This window comes from Nannospalax galili, unplaced genomic scaffold, assembly GCF_000622305.1.
Source record: "Nannospalax galili isolate Female #2095 unplaced genomic scaffold, S.galili_v1.0 scaffold41, whole genome shotgun sequence".
Lineage (NCBI taxonomy): Eukaryota > Metazoa > Chordata > Mammalia > Rodentia > Spalacidae > Nannospalax > Nannospalax galili.
In genome coordinates this window covers 1,957,233-1,974,713 of record NW_008344991.1, presented here as the reverse complement: position 1 = coordinate 1,974,713, position 17,481 = coordinate 1,957,233, and the positions used below count along the sequence as shown (strand labels likewise).

Here is a 17,481-nt window from a genome sequence, read left to right as displayed (position 1 = left end):
GAGGAAGTGACGGAACCCTCCCCTTCCGGTTCGCCAGGTTATGAATGACGGCGGGCGGGGGTTTTCCGGAGTCGGTGTCTGCGCGAGTTTTCTCTTGTAGCTTTGCGCGAGGCGGGAGCTCGAAGGCCGTGGCTTCCAGAAGTCGCCTCGGAATCCCGGCTCGGGCTGGCGGGAAGGCGCTGCGGCCCGCACGCCCGCACCTGGCCGCGCCCTCCCTGCCTGGCCGCGCCCCTGCGACCAGGTAAAGAGGGCGCTCGGGCCGCGGGGCTGCTTGGGGCTCGGGGGACCCGCTCTGCCTCGGGGCCAGCCGGGCGAGCTGGGGGCGGAGGTGGGGCCTCTCGGCATCCGCGTCCTCGGTCTTTCCCCCCCGCGCGCGGTTGGAGCGTGGCGGGGTCTGTGGTGGTTGCTGCAGGTGCAGGGAAAAGACCTTGGAACACGCTCTAGCTTTTTTTCCTGACTCTTAGTTCTCTGTTGCAGCCCTTCCAGATTGGATGCTGCGTGTGAATGCAGTTTTACAGTTACTCCAAAGAACTGGCTGCATTGGGGGACATTTGCTTATGTTAGCCCAGCAAAGTGATGTTTCTCGTCGGTTATTTCAGCAGAAAATTTGAGATTACCTTGCATGCAGATTGCTTAGTTTTTTTAAAAAACCAAACTTTACAGGCCCAAACTTTGTCTGATTTGGGAATTACCCTCCCTCCAGTTCCTTGTTATAAACTCTTTTAAGGTCAGAAAAGAGATCATGGATCTTGTACTAAATTTTTGATAAAGAATGTGGCATTTGACTAGTTTTTTTTTTATAGCAATAGAAAGGCTATTTAAAGGAAAAAATTTAAAAAGAAGGAACTAGTAATGTGACAATTTGAAACATTTAAGTATGAAAATAAACTTTCAATGCAACAACTGAGTGATTTGCTGTCATGGTTAATAAAGTACATTTTTATGGCTTCCTTGTGGGAAAATTCACCACTATAGTGATTGCCTTAAATATTTTAATTGAAATTGTGTTTCAGTTATTCCTGAAGGCATCCTTTTAAGAGGCTTAACTTAAAAGATAGGGGTTTTAATGTTTTATAAATTGTTAAAACAAAACAAAAAACCACCTCTACATGTTTACCTACTTTAAACAAAACTCCAAGGAGTTTTTGTGGTAGTGGGCCTACCCAGTTTTGTTTTAAACCTGTTATACAGTTCAGGTTTTTTTTTTTAGCAACACATGGTCTAAAATAATCATAAACACTTATTAGCCAGTTGGTTTTTCTAATAACAGTAATTTAGCAGACCGGTAAAGAACTAGGACTAGCCAGGTGACGTGTAGTATGCAGTTACCTGGTGTAGTTTTTAATCCTTAAATTCAAAGTAACTTTCTAAATTCTTGGGATACAGAGTTTAAACCATTTGTATCATAAGATAAATTATTGTTGAGAGAATTCACTTTTTTTTTCAGGCTTGTTAATAGTTCTGACATGTTCACATTTCATACTGTGGATCCCTGTTAACTATGAGATTAGATTTAGTGGCAAGCATGGCTCCATAGCAACAGACAGTTCCTTGAATCTCCAGAGAGATGATTTATTTCTTTTACAACAAAGGTTTCAGGAAGCATTTTCACTTTCAAGCTTTTCTTTAAAATAAAACAAAAACTTCTTGCCCACATAAGAAAATGCTAATTTCAGTCATAGGCTAGTTTCCTTTAGAACTGTATCCTATATTACATGATGTAATGAACTCTGAAAATATTTCTTTGCTTGACTTTTAATAAAAGGTAACTGTTTATCCATAAGGAAACAGTTTACTTAAAATCTATACTATAACAAAAATAAAAAATAACGTGATTTGTAACCAAATAATGCTGTTTTGTGGGAAGTCTAAAATGTGAACTAAGTTCTGATATTCAAAATATTGAATGTATATTGACTATAAGAGAATTTAAACAGGTTGATCAACATTTGAGAGAAATTTGTAATTTTTCATTATAAACTATGTCAAACTTTTGTTTAATATAGTCTGTTAATATGTATATGGACTTAAACATTTCACATTTATATCCTACCATTGTGACTCCCTGGCTTTTAACCTCAGTATCAATTTTTTCAACGTTGGGAGAAAAACACCTTTCAGTTTAACATAATCCCACACTTTTCCTGGGAAGAAACTTGGAAATATAAAGTACAAGTTGGATTTTCCCCATCAAAGTTTATGAATTTATTTTTTAATGTGTATGAGTAAACTGCTTGCATGTATGTAAGTGCACTCATGCCATGCAGTGCTCAGGGAGGTCAGAAGAAGGCATTAAATCCCCTGGAATTGGAGTTATGGACAGTAATGGATGCTGGGAATCAAATCGAGGTCCTCTTAACTACTGAGCTATTTCTCTGGCCCCAAAGTTTGTGAATTTTAATAGTATCACCAGATAAAATAATTTGGGGATAAAGTATGAATGAAAGGAGCTGTAACTTAGAGACATTGGGCTTACATAGGATGTGTGAGGACGTAGGTTTGATCCCTAGCACTGCTAGCATTTACTTGGGGCCTTACTGTGTAGCCATCACTGTTCATCACCATAGCACACCATATGGTAGGCTCTGCTACTACTGTTCTCATTGATAATAGAAAACTAGGGCAAATCAGGACCAGGGTTTAAACCTCGTGTGCTTGTTTAAGTGTCTGGGCTTTTATAGTGATCATCGACACTCTCATTTGTATGGTCATCTTTATTCAGCCATAACTAGGATTTGAGTATTATCATTCATTCAAGATGTCCCATGATACATGGTAACAAAGAAGAAGAGTGATGGAACTGCTTTTTCAATTCGTGTGGTCAAGACGGGCATCTCAAGATGGATGTAGAGAAATCAGCGAATGGAAAGGGCCCAAATGAGCAGCCAAACACATTCTGAGTAGTTTGAGAATCTTTAAGGAAAGCAATGAGAAGTATGGCTGGGAGAGAACAAGACGGGTGGGGTTCGGGGGGGTAGATGAGGTCAGAAAGTAGACATATCCCTGATTATAGTGGATTCATCCTGATAACATCTGGATTGTATTCTGTTTGTGCTGAGGGACCCTTGGTAGTCTTGTGCAGGAGACATGATCTGATTTCTATTTTTAAAGGACTGTTATGGAGAATGGAGGAAAACTACCAATATGCAGTTGTAACAGTCCTTATCAGAACTGATGACCTAGATTAAGATTGTATAAGAGAAGCTAAGGAATTAGATTTAGCATCTTGTTTCAAAGGAGGAAAGAGCAGGTTGCAAGAGGCAAAGGAGTTGAGTGGGATTTAGACTTTGAGGTGGGTGAATCTTGTTGTTTGACCAACAATGGGACCATTAAAGGAAGAGAACAAGTTTAGAAAAATATTCTAGTGCAGATGTCAAGTTGGATATAGGAATCTGGAGCTCAAGCAAGATATGGCTGAGATAAATGTCAGAGTCAGGTAACATTCAAAGCCATGGCACTACAGATCACTTAAAATGTTGTTCAGGTGTGAGTTGTATCCTGTCAGGTCATGAAATCAATAACAACCATCATTTAAGTAAAACAGTAGAAAATATCAGATGTATTCCATGTAATAGGATAAATATTCCATCGTGACTTTTTTTTTCCAGGCTTTATTGTTTATTCTGACACTGAAAATTATGTATCGTAGCCACTGCTGTACCACTGAGCGACATCTTAGCCCTTTTTGATTTTGAAACAGGGCTTTCATAAATTGCCCAGGGTCACCTTGAATTTCACTGTGTAGCTCAAGCTGGCCTCAAACTTGTGATCCTTCTGTATAAACTGATATTTGAGTACTGAGCCACTGGGAGGTCTGAGGAGTAGCCAGTAAATGGAATCAGAAAGGCACTGCCAAAGAATTTTATCCAGGGTTAAAAATTGTCAAATATGAGCTGGGCATTGCATGCTTTTAGTCCCAACACTCAGGAGGCAGAGGCAGGTGGATCTCTGTGAGGTGGAGGCTAGTCTGGTCTACATAGAGAGTTCCAGACCGGCTAGGGCTACAGGGAGACCCTGTCTCAAAAAAAGAAAAAAAAAAATATTGTCAAATATGAAATAGAGAGATGGCTCACCAGTTAACATTGGCTGCTCTTTCAGAGGCCCCAGCTTCAGTTCCCAGCACCCACATGATGACTAATAACTGTCTGTAAGGGCAGTTCCAGGGGATCCAATGCCTTCTTCTGACCTCCACAGGCACTGCATGACATGGGTGACATGGGTGACATTTACATACGTTCAAGCTAACACACATAAAGTAAAAATAAATACCTTTTTAACATTCTGAAAAAAGAATTCCCAAAAAACTCAATCTTTGTAATAGAGATTTTTAATAAGAATTATGAGGCTGGCACCCTTGCTGGTCATATTTTAGTAATGTAATTTCTGATGGTTTTCACTTGGTTAGATTGTTGCTACAATAAAATATGTTTTACTCTATCCTATAATCTCAGAATACTAACACTGTCTAAAATTTTGAGTTTTTTGAGACAGTATCTCATGTAATCCAGGCTGGCCTCAAACTGGCTATGTAGTCTAGGAAGACACTGTATTGATCTTCCTGCCCCTACTTCCTAAAGTGCAAAATAGTAGAAAAATACCTATTCCTGAGTTTTCAAAACAGATCCTTTTAAATTTAATCATTTATTTTAATGGGAAAAAAAAGCACTGAATACTATTTCATAAGATACTTTTTGGTCTCTGTGTTACAGACTATAATTTATTTGTAATAAATACTGAATTGCCAAAGATCTCCACTTGAATTGTTGTTGTTGTGTTTTTTTGTTTTGTTTTGTTTTGTTTGTTTGTTTGTTTGAAACAGGGTCTTCCTGTGGCCCCAGCTGACCTGGAATTGCTACGTAGACCAGGCTGGTTGAAATCTCACAGAGATTTGTCTCCCAAGTGCTGGGATTAAAGGTGTGCACCACCTCACCTAGCTTGGCTTTGATTTTGACCATAAAACATTCAAACTGCATTTTTTTGTTCTCATTGGTAGAACTGTGTTTATTTTCAATGTGTTCTCTCTATAGATAGATAGTTATAGATAGATAGATAGATAGATAGATAGATAGATAGATAGATGATAGATGATGGATGGATGGATGGATGGATTGATGGATGGATGGATATATTCACATAAACATGCATGGGGTAAAGTATTAAAAGGCTTTAGATTAAAAACAAATTGGTTCCCATTTCCTATGTGAAATATCAAAGTCAAGATATTAGAATGTGAATAAAAAAAGTCTAAATCTACATAGTACACCTGTGATTTAACAGTCATTTAAATATACGCTTGAAGAATCCTAAGTAATGAAACTAAAGCTTTAATATTTTCTTTTTACATATTCTTCCTGCAAGATTCCCAAACATGTTGACACACCTAGGGGGATACACATTCTATTCATTGTGTTCAACTCCTGAAGTTCTATGAGTTTTGCCTGCTGCATTTTTGTTTCTTCTCAGTGAGCAGTATGGCTCCTGCTAAAACAGGGAAAGACCAAATGACTGCTTGTGCTTGGCAGAATGTAATGTGGGGCAACATGAGGTGTGCCCAGAGAACCTGGAGAGTCTATTGTGTCTTCCTTCTTAAAGCTCATTATATAAAATGAACTAGAGAATTGTCAAAGTAGAAAAAGAAGAGGGAAAAGAGGATTTTTTTTTTTGTCGATGATATTTATACATTTTCTCCAGGGACTAGCTCCCTGAGAGGTTATCTAATCCCAGATGGACAGCCCTAAAGACAGGTGCGCATGATCACCACTTAATGGACTCAGTGCATTAAACACACACACACACACACACACACACACACACACATACATATGTATGTGTATGTAACAATAATCAAGGAAGAGGACAAGAAATTGAGTGAAGGTGACTTGGACGGAGTTGGAGGGAGACTGGGAGGGATGGAGATAATGCAAAGACAATGCTCATGTATGAAATTCTCAAAAATGAAAAAAAAGGAGACAGGATTTCTTTTGTATGATATTTATAAACTTTGAGCAAAATCTATGTTCTGCTCTTAAAAAAATTAAAGATCTAGTCCAAGCTGAAACTCCAACCAGATTTGTACATGTTTACTAAATGTTTAATATTTATATTAAAAATTACATTAGTAAGTAATTGGGGAGAAATTGCCAGGGAAGAATAAGTAGTAATTTTAAAACTCCACAATCTTTAAGCAACATTTTTTTTTATCTCCAAGGGAAAAATACTAGCATCTATATTGGGAAAAAAAATTAAGAAATCAACAGTTCTTTACATTTTTTTTTCTTGGGCCCCTCATTAATTTTCAGATTTTACCATGGGCAGATATTTCTATTCTGTTTTGACATTTAACATTTATTAAGTACAACAAGAAAAGTTTATAGCTAATGTGTAAAACCTTATGTTCGTGGTTAAGTGCCCCCCCCACACACACACTCTATAAAATAGTATGGCATTGTTTTCAGGTTTTCTGAAAGTAGTATTAGCAGGGCTTGTGTCATAATTACTGCTACTAGACTAATAAGCAGTTGAGGCTTTCAGTTCTTTCCAATTTACCTTTTTTTTTTTTCTTTTTGTGTATGAGTGTAATGCCTGCATGTAGGTAGGTACACCTGAGTTACAGATGGTTGTCAGCTGCCATGTGGGTGCTGGGAATCGAACCCAGGTCCTCTGCAAGAGCAGTTAGTGTTCTTAACCACTGAGCCATCTCTCCCACCCCTCCAGTTTACCTTCTTGAAGCACTTAGATATTTGAATCTCACTGTCAACAAAGAATCAAGAGAATTAGTAAATTAATGAGCAGTAGGTTTATTGGGTCAAAAATTAAAGATGCTCCCAATTCCTAGGAACTGGTTGCTTGTTAATTTTAATATTTTGTTTTCTAAATCGGCTCTTGGTCCTAAACAAAAACTAAAAAGGTAAGCAAGTTCAGGGAGAAAATGATTTCTATGGGTTAAAAAGTCATTGCTTTTAAATTACATAAAATAATTTTCTCTCAGATGATCCCTTTGAAAAATAAGCATGGTGTAGCTCTACTGTCTTTTAGTAAAAGAAATATGTTATTTGTGTATTCAAGAAGAAATGTTCTCAAATGGTATTTTCCAAACTATATTCCTCTATGATAATGGAGTATAAGGTCTTAAATTAAAAGAAAATTTAGTTGAGAACCAAGAAGCTTAAACCGTGATGACTGTTGGCTTTTAATTAAAACAGTAATATCCAGGGGCTGGCGAGATGGCTCAGTGGTTGAGAACATTGGCTATTCTTGCAGAAGACCTAGGTTCAAATCCTAGCACCCACATGGCAGCCAGCAACTGTCCATAACTCCAGTTCCAGGGGATCCAACAGTCTTTTCTGTCTTCCGCAGGCATTACATGGCATGGGTTCACTTACCTACTTGCAGGCAATACATGCATACACATAAAAAATTTTTTAAAAAAAGATTTAGAATATTGAAAGACCTTTACTATGCTGAAATTTTATCAAAAGCAAGGGTACACCAGCATTTCAAAAGTGTTTAAAGACAAATTTTCATGTGTACTTTTGAAATAATATATGCACACATATGTACATATATATGAATTTTTCCACCTCCACTATATACCCTCTTCCTGTTACATGCTTCTGAATGATTTTAAAGAGTGCCATCTAGTGTCAGTTTTTGAATTGTGGTTTATAGATTAGAATGTGGGAACTTCTAGACCAGGAACTCAAAAGTGAAAAGTCATAATTGAAAAAAGCCTTAAGAAAATAATTTGACACCAAGATAGCCTGTATGCATGTTTACAATGACCCATGTGTGTACTCATCCATATATTCATTCAACAGATACTTTTTTTTACATATAAATATTTAATAGGCCCTATTTTAGGTCTAGCAGTTAACAAAATACCCTCACAGAATATTCTGGTAGTTGCTGGTGATGAATAACATAGTAAATAAGTAGTGCCTTGTAGTAGTGTTAAGTGCTGTGGAGAAAAATACAGCAGAGAAGAAAAACGATTTCCACGAAAGGTGTTAATTGGGTGTGCAATATAAAAAGTAGCCAAAGAAGGTCTCATAAGAAGCGACCTGTAAGTAAAGGCCTGGTGGCAGTGAGGGAAACACCCGCAAAGATCTTGAAGTTAGAATGTAGCTAGAGTTCTAGGAATAGCAGTTCATTTTCAGGGAACCAATGATCAGTGAGGAAAGTTGAGGTGACTCAAGGGACAGAAAATGATTACATAAAGATCTTTGTAGGATCTAGTCATGGTGGCACATGCCTTAGATCCCAGCACTCCAGAGATAGAGGCAGGCCTGGTCTACATGGGGTTCCGACCCGCGGGGGGGCCCGGGAGAAACCCGTCCCAAAAAAAAAAAAAAAAAAAAAAAAAAAAAAAAAGTTGTTTTTGAGGGACAGTGTAGAGGTGTTGGTTGTTCTTTGAGTATGATGGGAAGATACTATAGGATTTGAGCTGAGGGGCGGCACTTTATTTTTAACAATCACTTTGTCTGTTATGGAGAATAGATTAGGTGGTGGGGTTGGGAAGTGAGATGGAAATCTGTATTAGAAGTAGCCGTGACTCATAAGCAATGGAAATGTGAAATAGATTTTGGATTTTGAAGATATATCCAAAACAGATTGGTTATTGGGGCATTTGTACAGAGTACTTAAAAGTGCTTTTTATTACAAAGCACTATAAGATATGTTCACAAAGCACTCAGATATGTTCATCCTAAAACCATAACTACAGAGTAGAGGAAACTTTTCCTTCAGAAATTTATTCAGCCATGAAGGACAAATTCTTACAGCTTTGTTCCAAATTCTTACTGATTTCTAGAACATTTTTTTAATGTTTTATTTTTTATTTTACGTGTATGAGTGTGTTGCCTGCATGTCTATAAGTGTACCGGTGTTGAGCAGTGCCCACATAGGTCAGAAGTGGGTGTCGGATCCCCTGGAACTGAAGTTAGGACTATTGTTAGTCTCTATGTGGGTGCTGGGAATTGAACCCAGGTCCTCTGCAAGAGCGACAGGTGCTCTTAACCCCTGAACCATCTCTCCAGTCACCTCTAGAATGGTTGTAAAACATTTTAGCTTCTAAATTGTTACATTTGAAGGCCTACAACGACCTCAATTTGTGTTTCAGGTAACTGAAAAAAGAAAATGAAAGGCACTAAAAGAAGCCCTACTGAACAATCTCTGTACCTGGACTTCTGTCAGCAAACGGAAGGCTGCATCTTTCCTCTTCATACGTCTATAGCTTTGTTCTTATTATCATACTGTGACTGCAAGATCTTTAAAGTTTACTTAGTCCTCACCAAAGAAAATCCAGATAGTTCACTACTAAGAGATATACTGTCCCAGGATAGGGAAATACAGGTTATTTCAAGGCAAGAACTCCCACCGATAGTTCAGAATTGTTGTTTGCCTGCAGTTGTAGAACAACCAGATGTCTTTTGTAGAGCAGGACTTGCTGTCGTACTAAGACACATAATCCAGAAATCATATGAAGCCGACTCCTCAAGGAAAGAAATTTTGGAACTTCTGGGTTTTAAAAAGACTTGTTTGAAAGCCTGTGCTGAAGTAAGTATGCTTTTTGTGTTATTTAAAGCTACAAATATGAACATGTATTTTGACTTCCTGTTGGGGATATAGTTTTGTTTATTAAATCTCCCACAAGGACTACTGAAATAGTTAAAATATCCTTTCATATATTGCAGTTTACACTGCAGTACTGAAAAATAAGAATTTAAGATTTAAGATTTAATTTATGAAGTTTGGTTTGAGATAAGTTTTTTGTCCTTGAGTTATATTGAGGATTTTTTTAAAGAAATGTTTCTATATACATAAGAGCTCAAATATCAATACACTTTGTATTTTAAATATGATATATTGCTGTATTTTAAAGGCTTTGGGAGATAATTACTTATTCAGTGAGAGAATACAGCAATGTATAACCTCTACAGTTTCAGGTTTCCACTTGTGAAGCACTGTAAAGAGTACTTTGATCTAGCATTAAAGCCTAGCCCAAGGATGCTTAGGCCATCACCTAAATGATCTAAACCAGTCCTATTTCCCCAATAGTAATTTTTCTTCAGGATATGTTGTAAGGAAAGAATCTATCACTTACTGTGTATTTTGTAGGTTAGTCAATGGACTAGGCTATGTGAACTCACCATCCCTTTGGCTGTTGAGAATTTTCTCAGAGAGTCTCCTGACAAACCCCCAGCGATCCCTGTAGAAATAGTACAGCTGGAGAGAAAACTCAGCGAGCCTGTTAGAGTGCACAACGATGACAAACTCCGCAGGCAGAAGCTGAGGCAACAGAAAGCTACTGGAGCTGAGCCTCTCCCTGGTAAGGAAAAAGCAAAAAGTAAAATCTGTACACAGCAAGCATCCAAAGAGCTGGCCTGTTCATCTAAGAGTCTGGAACTGAAAGTGGCATTTTCAAAGCTCACAGTGCAGGAGGAACTGCCTACTGCCAGCAGGGAGCCTTCTCACATCAGAAAAGCAAAAGCCACTGACCTTCCACCTCTGGAGCATGTGTTTGCAGAAGGACTGTACTTCACTTTGACAGACATCGTTCTTTTGCCCTGTATCCACCATTTTTTGGTAAGGATTTATCATGAGTGTATATGTTACCATATGTCTCAATCTGGAAAATTGCTTAGGTTTGAATTTTGGTTCTGCTACGTTATACTCCTGAGCAAATTATTATCTGTTTCTATTTTCTTGTCTATAAGATAGAGATAATACTGCCTCACTGCTGTTGTCAGGCTGCTGATGTCCCCCCAAAAGGCCTATGTGTTGAAGGCTTGGTTCCCCAGACTGTAGCATAATTGGAAGGTGGTGGAACCTTCAGGAAGTAGGACCCAGTGGGAGGAAGTTATGGCAATGGCAGTGTGCCATTGAACTGGATATGGACACCCTGGCCACTTGTTTCTTTTTGCTTTATTTACTTGACACGACCAGGTCTCTTCCACTATGCATTCATGCCACAGTACACTGTGCTGGTCCAGGGTCAACGCAACAGGTTCAAGTGACCATGAACTGAAATCTCTGCTACTGTGAGCCAAATGAACCTTTTCCTGTAGTATGTTAATTTTCTCAGTGATTTTGTTAAGGTGCTGAGAAGCTGTTTAACCTACTCTAGGTGACCAATGTAAGTATATGAAATTGTGATGAATTTTGACTTACTAAGATGTTAGTAATTAATATGATTGTTAATTTTAAGTTGCTATTGTGATTATCTTCTAATATTAGAGGATCCAGTATTAAACCTAAAAACTGAAAACACTTGTCAGCTATAGTTTATAAATAAATAATGATTGTGCTAGGAATTACGTCAAATCAGAGGTTTTTTTTTTTCTTGTTTAAATGCTTTTATGTAAGATTGCATGCTATTCTGTACAGTGGGGAACTATAGTAGAGATTATCTATCTCTTTCCCTCTTACCTGTCTACCTGCTTATCAGTCATCTGCCTATCTGTCTACCTACCTACTTATCTATCATCTGTCACTCATCTATAATGTATCTACCTACTTATTGATGTTCATACCTATAAAGAACCAGATAAAAATACCAGAGTAACCACGAGAAGCTAACTTTGTACAGCTTTCCAGTTGGTTCTTAAGGGCTGCACTTCTCTCTCTCTCTCTCTCTGGTAAGTTTTTATTATTTATTTATTTATTTATTTGACCTTTTTGAGACAGGTAACCCTGTAGCCCCAGCTGGCCTGGAACTCACTATGTAGACCAGGCTGGCCTTGCACGCACAGACATCTGCCTGCATCTGCCTCCTGAGTGATGGGATTAAAGGCATATGCCACCACGTCCAGCTTCTATATTTATTTTTATGTGTATGAGTGTGTTACTTATACATTGCATGTGTATAAGTGCACCTGTGTTGTGCAACGCCCATGGAGGACAGAAGATGGCATTAGATACCCAGAACTGGAGTTATGGAGGGTTCTTAGCTGCCATGGGGTTGCTGGGAACTGAACCCCAGGTCTTTTGCAAGAGCAGCCAGTAGTCTTAACTGCTGAGATCTCTCCAGCCCAAGAGCTGCATTTCTCTTAATCTGAAACATTTTACCCCTTTCCCTACTAAGGAATGAGAAACCAGATGTCATTCTCATTGTGCATCATCATCATCTTACATGTCTCCATTGGAAGGCAAAAAAAAGACTTCTATGGAAGACTATAAATTTGGAGCAGGTACAATAGGGAGAAATTGTTATTTGTTTAAGGAACATTATTTTTGTTGTCAAAAGTGAAACAAAAAAGGCAGCAACCAAAATTACTTCAGAGTAATCAGTATGAAAAAAGAGGTTCAGGAGCTGCTTAAACATACTTTAGATGTCATATGACTGTCTTTTCCTAGTCAGGTGATTCCTAGATTCTCTTACCCAGACTCTTCCTTTCTGTTACTGCAAACTCTAGTCTTTTCAGCACTTATATGATATGAAAGACTCGGCATTACTCAAGAATTGAATCAATGTGGTATATCCACTCATTATTTGTAGATGCTGAGCGCTCATTGTGTATGTCAGAAACTCTTAAAAGCACTAGGAATATGGTGCTGAACAAGATAGATAAGAGCTCAGACTTCGTGGAGTTAATTTTCTAGTTAGGGAAGGAAGAAATGAGCAAGTAAACAAACAAATAATATTTATATAAAATAATAAGTGCTACAGAGAAAATAAAATGAAATGTATCTGATTTTTAATTTAAGAAAGCAAAAAACAAATTGGGTTCACCTGCACGAAGGTGACTTTAAGTCATCCAGATGGCCCTGTTCATCTCAGATGATTTGCATTTCATTTTAGATTAATTTAAATGCTATTTACCTGATTGGGATTAATCAAAGCCAGAGTATTTCTAAGTGACAGAATTTTTTCTTTCTCTAATCAGATTGCAACCTAAGTTAAGTCTGTCTGCTATTACAGAGGAGCTTTAGTCTTATCTTAGTTTAAAATGGGGCAAAACTGGCCAGTTAGATGGCTCGGCAGGTAAAAACACTTGTTGTGTACAAACTGGACAACCTGAGTTCGATCCCCGGAACTCAGAGTAAAAGGAGAGAATTGACTCCTGAAAGTTGTTCTCTGACCTCCATAAACGTGGTGACACATGCCTGCACTCAAACATACATACAATAATAATTAAAATATTTAACTATTAAAAATAAGGCAAAACTGTGTAGTTAGCCTTTTCTGTTACACATATGATTATATTGGTTGTGTGTTATTTTGTTTTGAGACAAGGTCTTGTATATCCCAGGCGATTGCCTATGTAGCTGAGGATGACCTTGAACGTCTAACCCTCCTGCCTCCACCTCTCCTGTGCTAGTATTACAGGTATGCATCTCTAGGCCCAGTTTATGCAGTGTGGAAGAGGAATCAAACCCAGCTCCAGAGCTTTTTGATCCTAGGCAATCATTTTACCAACTGAGCTATGTCCCCAGCCCATTGTTTTTTGACATTTAATATGTAAATTCGTTCTCAAAGTATTTTTCTTTATTTCTTTGTATATTTCCTGGATCTTCACACTTTCTTTCAAGAATTCATCTTTCTTTTCCAAAGCCTTGATGTTGTTTCTGTTATATTTTCCTCCTGTAAGTTATTTTTGGTAATGTAGCCATCATTTGGTTCTTACAGTAGTTATGTTGGCAAACCTTTCTGCTTGGATTTACACATATTGAGGTGAGGAGCTGGCAGTCCAAGTGATCAGAATCAGGATCAAGTTTGCAGATTCTAAGTTTAGATGTGAAGTGTCGAACCAAGCCAGGGTCAGAATATTAGCCACAAATAAGGTCAAGTACATAAAAGAGCAGTTAATTTTGCTACGTCAAGGTCTGGTTTACTAGAGTTCTAAATTAGAAGACCTAAGGAAAATACAAAGTTATGTTAAGCTGGGCCTGGTGGCACACACCTTTTATTCCCAGCACTCTGGAGGCAGAGGCAGGCAGCTCTCTAATAAAGGCCAGCCTGGTCTACATAGTGAATTCCAGGGTAGCTGGGGCTACAAGAAAAAAAAAAAAAAAAAAAAAAAAAAAAAAAAAAAAATAGATGTTATGTTAAACAGAAGAAAGCTAAAGATGTAAAACATTATAAGGTAGTGTGGCTGAGGTGTTGTCATCAGCCTACTCCATGCTTTTAAGCAGACAGTAAATTCCAAAGTTAATTTCCAATGGTCCAGCACTTTTTCATGGAAGATCCCTGGCAATACCCTCTTTATTGGAAAATTGTAAGAGTAGATTTAAAAGGAATGAATTAATGTACAGAATTCTTAGGCCCCTTTCTTTCATTCATTTGTTAGAATCCTCTACTAGGAAGTATATCTGGGTATAGGAGAACTAGTAATGAATGAATACAGTAAGGTGAAATCTTGCTGCTCAGTGCCAGAACATTGTATAGCTATTTTCCTTCTGCTACTAATAAGCAGGTACACTTTGGTATAGCAGCTTATGGTTATTCTATGAGACAGGGAAGTTGGAGTTTTATTACCGTTATTAATTTAAGCACTTGATATTTAATTTTCTACATTTTAACTTATATACTTTAGAATTAGCTAAAATAAGATCATTGCCATTTAAAAAATATTTTTGGGCAAAATACCTATACTAACAACCTTTTGCATTTTTCTCATTGGCATTAGAAGTCCTTTAAGAGTTTCCATTTTTAACCCATTAGTTCTAATCTGTATAGAAAAATAGAAGATTAGAATTGTGTTTATATTGAGATAGTTTAGTTCCTAATTTTTTCTCTGTGTACATTGCTCAGGTAAACATTTGTGAGTAGGACATTTCAAAAAAGTAAAATGATGAGGAAATGATGTAAAACAAGCACAGATATTTTCTAATACATGAAAAGGAAAGAACATAGTAGATAGAAAACTTGGATAGCTAACATTTTGATATTCTTTGGGGGGAAGCACATTTCTGCCCTCATTACATTAACTGCAAAGCCACTGTGGGTTCATTTTGCACTCTTGGTCACACTGGTAGCAATGCTTGTTTAAAACCATTAATTTAAAATAAATTCTCCCTTTTTTTTTTTTTGTAAAGAATTCTGTAATAGTGGTAATTTTTCCTAAATGTTTTTATTAGTGCTTTGAGAATTTCATACAATGTATTTAATTCATATTTGTTCCCAAATCCTCCCCCTAATTTCTCCCAGATCCAACCCCTCCTTCCTACCCCCCAATCTGTTGTGCTTGTTTTCAGCTTTGCTATCCCATGTAGCCTGCATAAGCACCTGACAATACCATGAGAGCTAGGCAGCAGGGAGGAAGCTTCCTGGTAAAAACTGACTTGATTTCTCCATGTCTTGTGACCATTATGTGTGCTGTGTTCCTCAGTAGGGTCTTATCTTTCTGGTGGGCAGTTGAGCAGTTACAATACCCTGTATTATGTCTGGAACTCAAGGGGAGGTATCCCAGACCTGGCACTAAACTTTTTATTAGGCTTCCATATGGCTTTTTCAAACATCCTTAGAATTAGTTACCCTCCTCCTCTGCCTTTCCCTCCCATCCCTCTCCCCACTTAAATTCCCTCCCCATTATTCCCCTTGTCTCCGTTATATCATTAACTCCCCTCCCTTAAGAGCTTTCCCCCCACCCCCCGTACCAATAGTCACTTGCTAGTTTCCTGGATTCTACAGATGCTCCAGATTAAACATAGAAATCTAAAGATTTGATGCTAAGATTCACATCTAAGTGAGAATATGCAGTTTATCTTCTGAGTCTGGTTACCTCACTCATTATAATGTTTTCCAGTACCACCCATTTACCTGTTAGTTTCATTTTTCTTTACAGCTGTATAAAAATGCATTGTATATAGGCATCACATTTTCATTATTCATTCATCAGTTGAAGGGCATCCAGGCTGTTTCCATGTCCCAGCTATTGTGACTAGAGCAGCTGTGGACATGGAAGAGCATTTGTCTCTGTAGTAGGAAATTGAGTTTTTCAGGTATATGTCCAGGAGCAGTATAGTTGGGTTGTATGGTAGATTTGTCTCTAGTTTGAAGGAACCACCACACTGATTTCCAAAGTGGTTGTACCAATTTACAACCCTACCAGTGGTGCATGGGGGTTCCTGGTTGCCTCCATCCTCACTAGCAATTGCTCTTTTGTTTTTTATCTTAGCCATTCTGACTGGAGTAAGTTGAAATCTCAAAGTAGTTTTAATTTGCATTTCCATGATGGCTAAGGATGGTGAACTCTTTTTTAAAAATTTCTTGGCTAGGTACCTTTTTTTTTTTTTTTTTTTTATTTTAAGAGTTATCCTTTCTTAGGAGCAAAATTTCACTTTCCACCGTTTTCCTTAGTCACTTCCTTTGGTATCTTCTTTCTTCTTGAGTCTAATGTATATAGTTCAGGATATCCTGGGATGTCAGGATATTAACAGACCTAGCATGTTGATTAAACTAAATAAACTGTCATGCATCCCTTCCTCCTTTGGATGGGGGGTAGGAGTATTGGCGATTAAGTTCAGGGCCTCATATATACAAGGCAAGCAGTCTACCCATGAACCCCTCTTTTTTAAATTTAATTTTTAAATTATTATTATTATTACTATTATTTTATGGGGCTTTTTTGCTGCTCTAACATCCCCCCCAAAGAGGTAACCCTAAAATCTTTTAGGGGTTAGATAAGAGCTCCCAAATACTTCTGACATTTTTGGCCTTTGGACCAGAGTATGTCACTAAGAGGCCCAAGGACATTTTGACCTTTAGCCAAGAAACTGGCAACTTTTCTTTGGGGTCTTTTTCCCCTAACTGCCTAGCCAATTCCTACCTCCTATTCTTATCACACCACCCTCTGAAGAGGTTACCCAAATTACCAATGGGGAATCAGGACGCAGACCACTCTGGCTTCTTCCATGCTGAACAGGGATGCAGTATGAACCCCTCTTTTAAAAGGGAATTATTGTCACTCAGTCACAATTCACTTTCACGTAGAAAGAAAGATGTCATAAGCATCTAAATACAAGAATAAATTAATGAGTGAAGAAAAGGCAAGGAAAAGAAAATGTTGATTTTATTTATCTTTTTATTTTTAATTATACAAAGTAATTGGTTTCATTATGCCACTTTCGTACTTGTGTGTGTTGGTCCTCCTTCCCCGCTCCTCTCCCTGTGCCCGCCGCACTTGCACCCTTCCTTCCTTCCTTCCCACAGTACTCTTTTCCACTTCCATGTCATCTCCTTTGTCCCTCCCCTTCCCTGTCTTCCTTAAAAATCTCTGTTCCTGCTCTAATGGTTTCCTTTCTGTTGATGAGCCACACTCACCATTCCTTATGGTCTGGAGAATGATCTGTGATACCATGTTTTCAGATTTGAATGTCGTGTTTAGCAAGTATACAGAAAGCTAAAGTGAAGAATAAATATAAGGAGCAGATGACAGGTAGGTCGGTAGGTAAGTAGGTAGGTAGGTAGGTAGGTAGGTGGTTGATTGTTGATAGCGATTGATGATAGGTGATACATGATAGATAGAAGATTAGATAGAT

The 17,481-nt window shown here is 37.9% G+C and overlaps 1 protein-coding gene across 3 annotated transcripts in view; it reads left to right on the top strand.

Annotated features, from left to right (window-relative positions):
* The first annotated feature begins 32 nt into the window (after window positions 1–32).
* The window catches only part of Gstcd (glutathione S-transferase C-terminal domain containing), a 148,011-nt gene continuing 130,562 nt past the window's right edge, over window positions 33–17,481 (top strand). The window contains exons 1-3 of one of the 3 annotated variants that reach the window (XR_003850800.1): window positions 33–241; window positions 9,119–9,555; window positions 10,117–10,584. Coding sequence is in view for 2 of the 3 variants with exons in the window: in XM_008841265.3 (XP_008839487.1) it covers window positions 9,136–9,555; window positions 10,117–10,584 (888 nt within the window). In the remaining variant the exon portion in view is untranslated. The remainder of the gene's footprint in view (window positions 242–9,118; window positions 9,556–10,116; window positions 10,585–17,481) is intronic. The other 2 variants (XM_008841265.3, XM_008841266.3) reach the window with 2 other exon arrangements.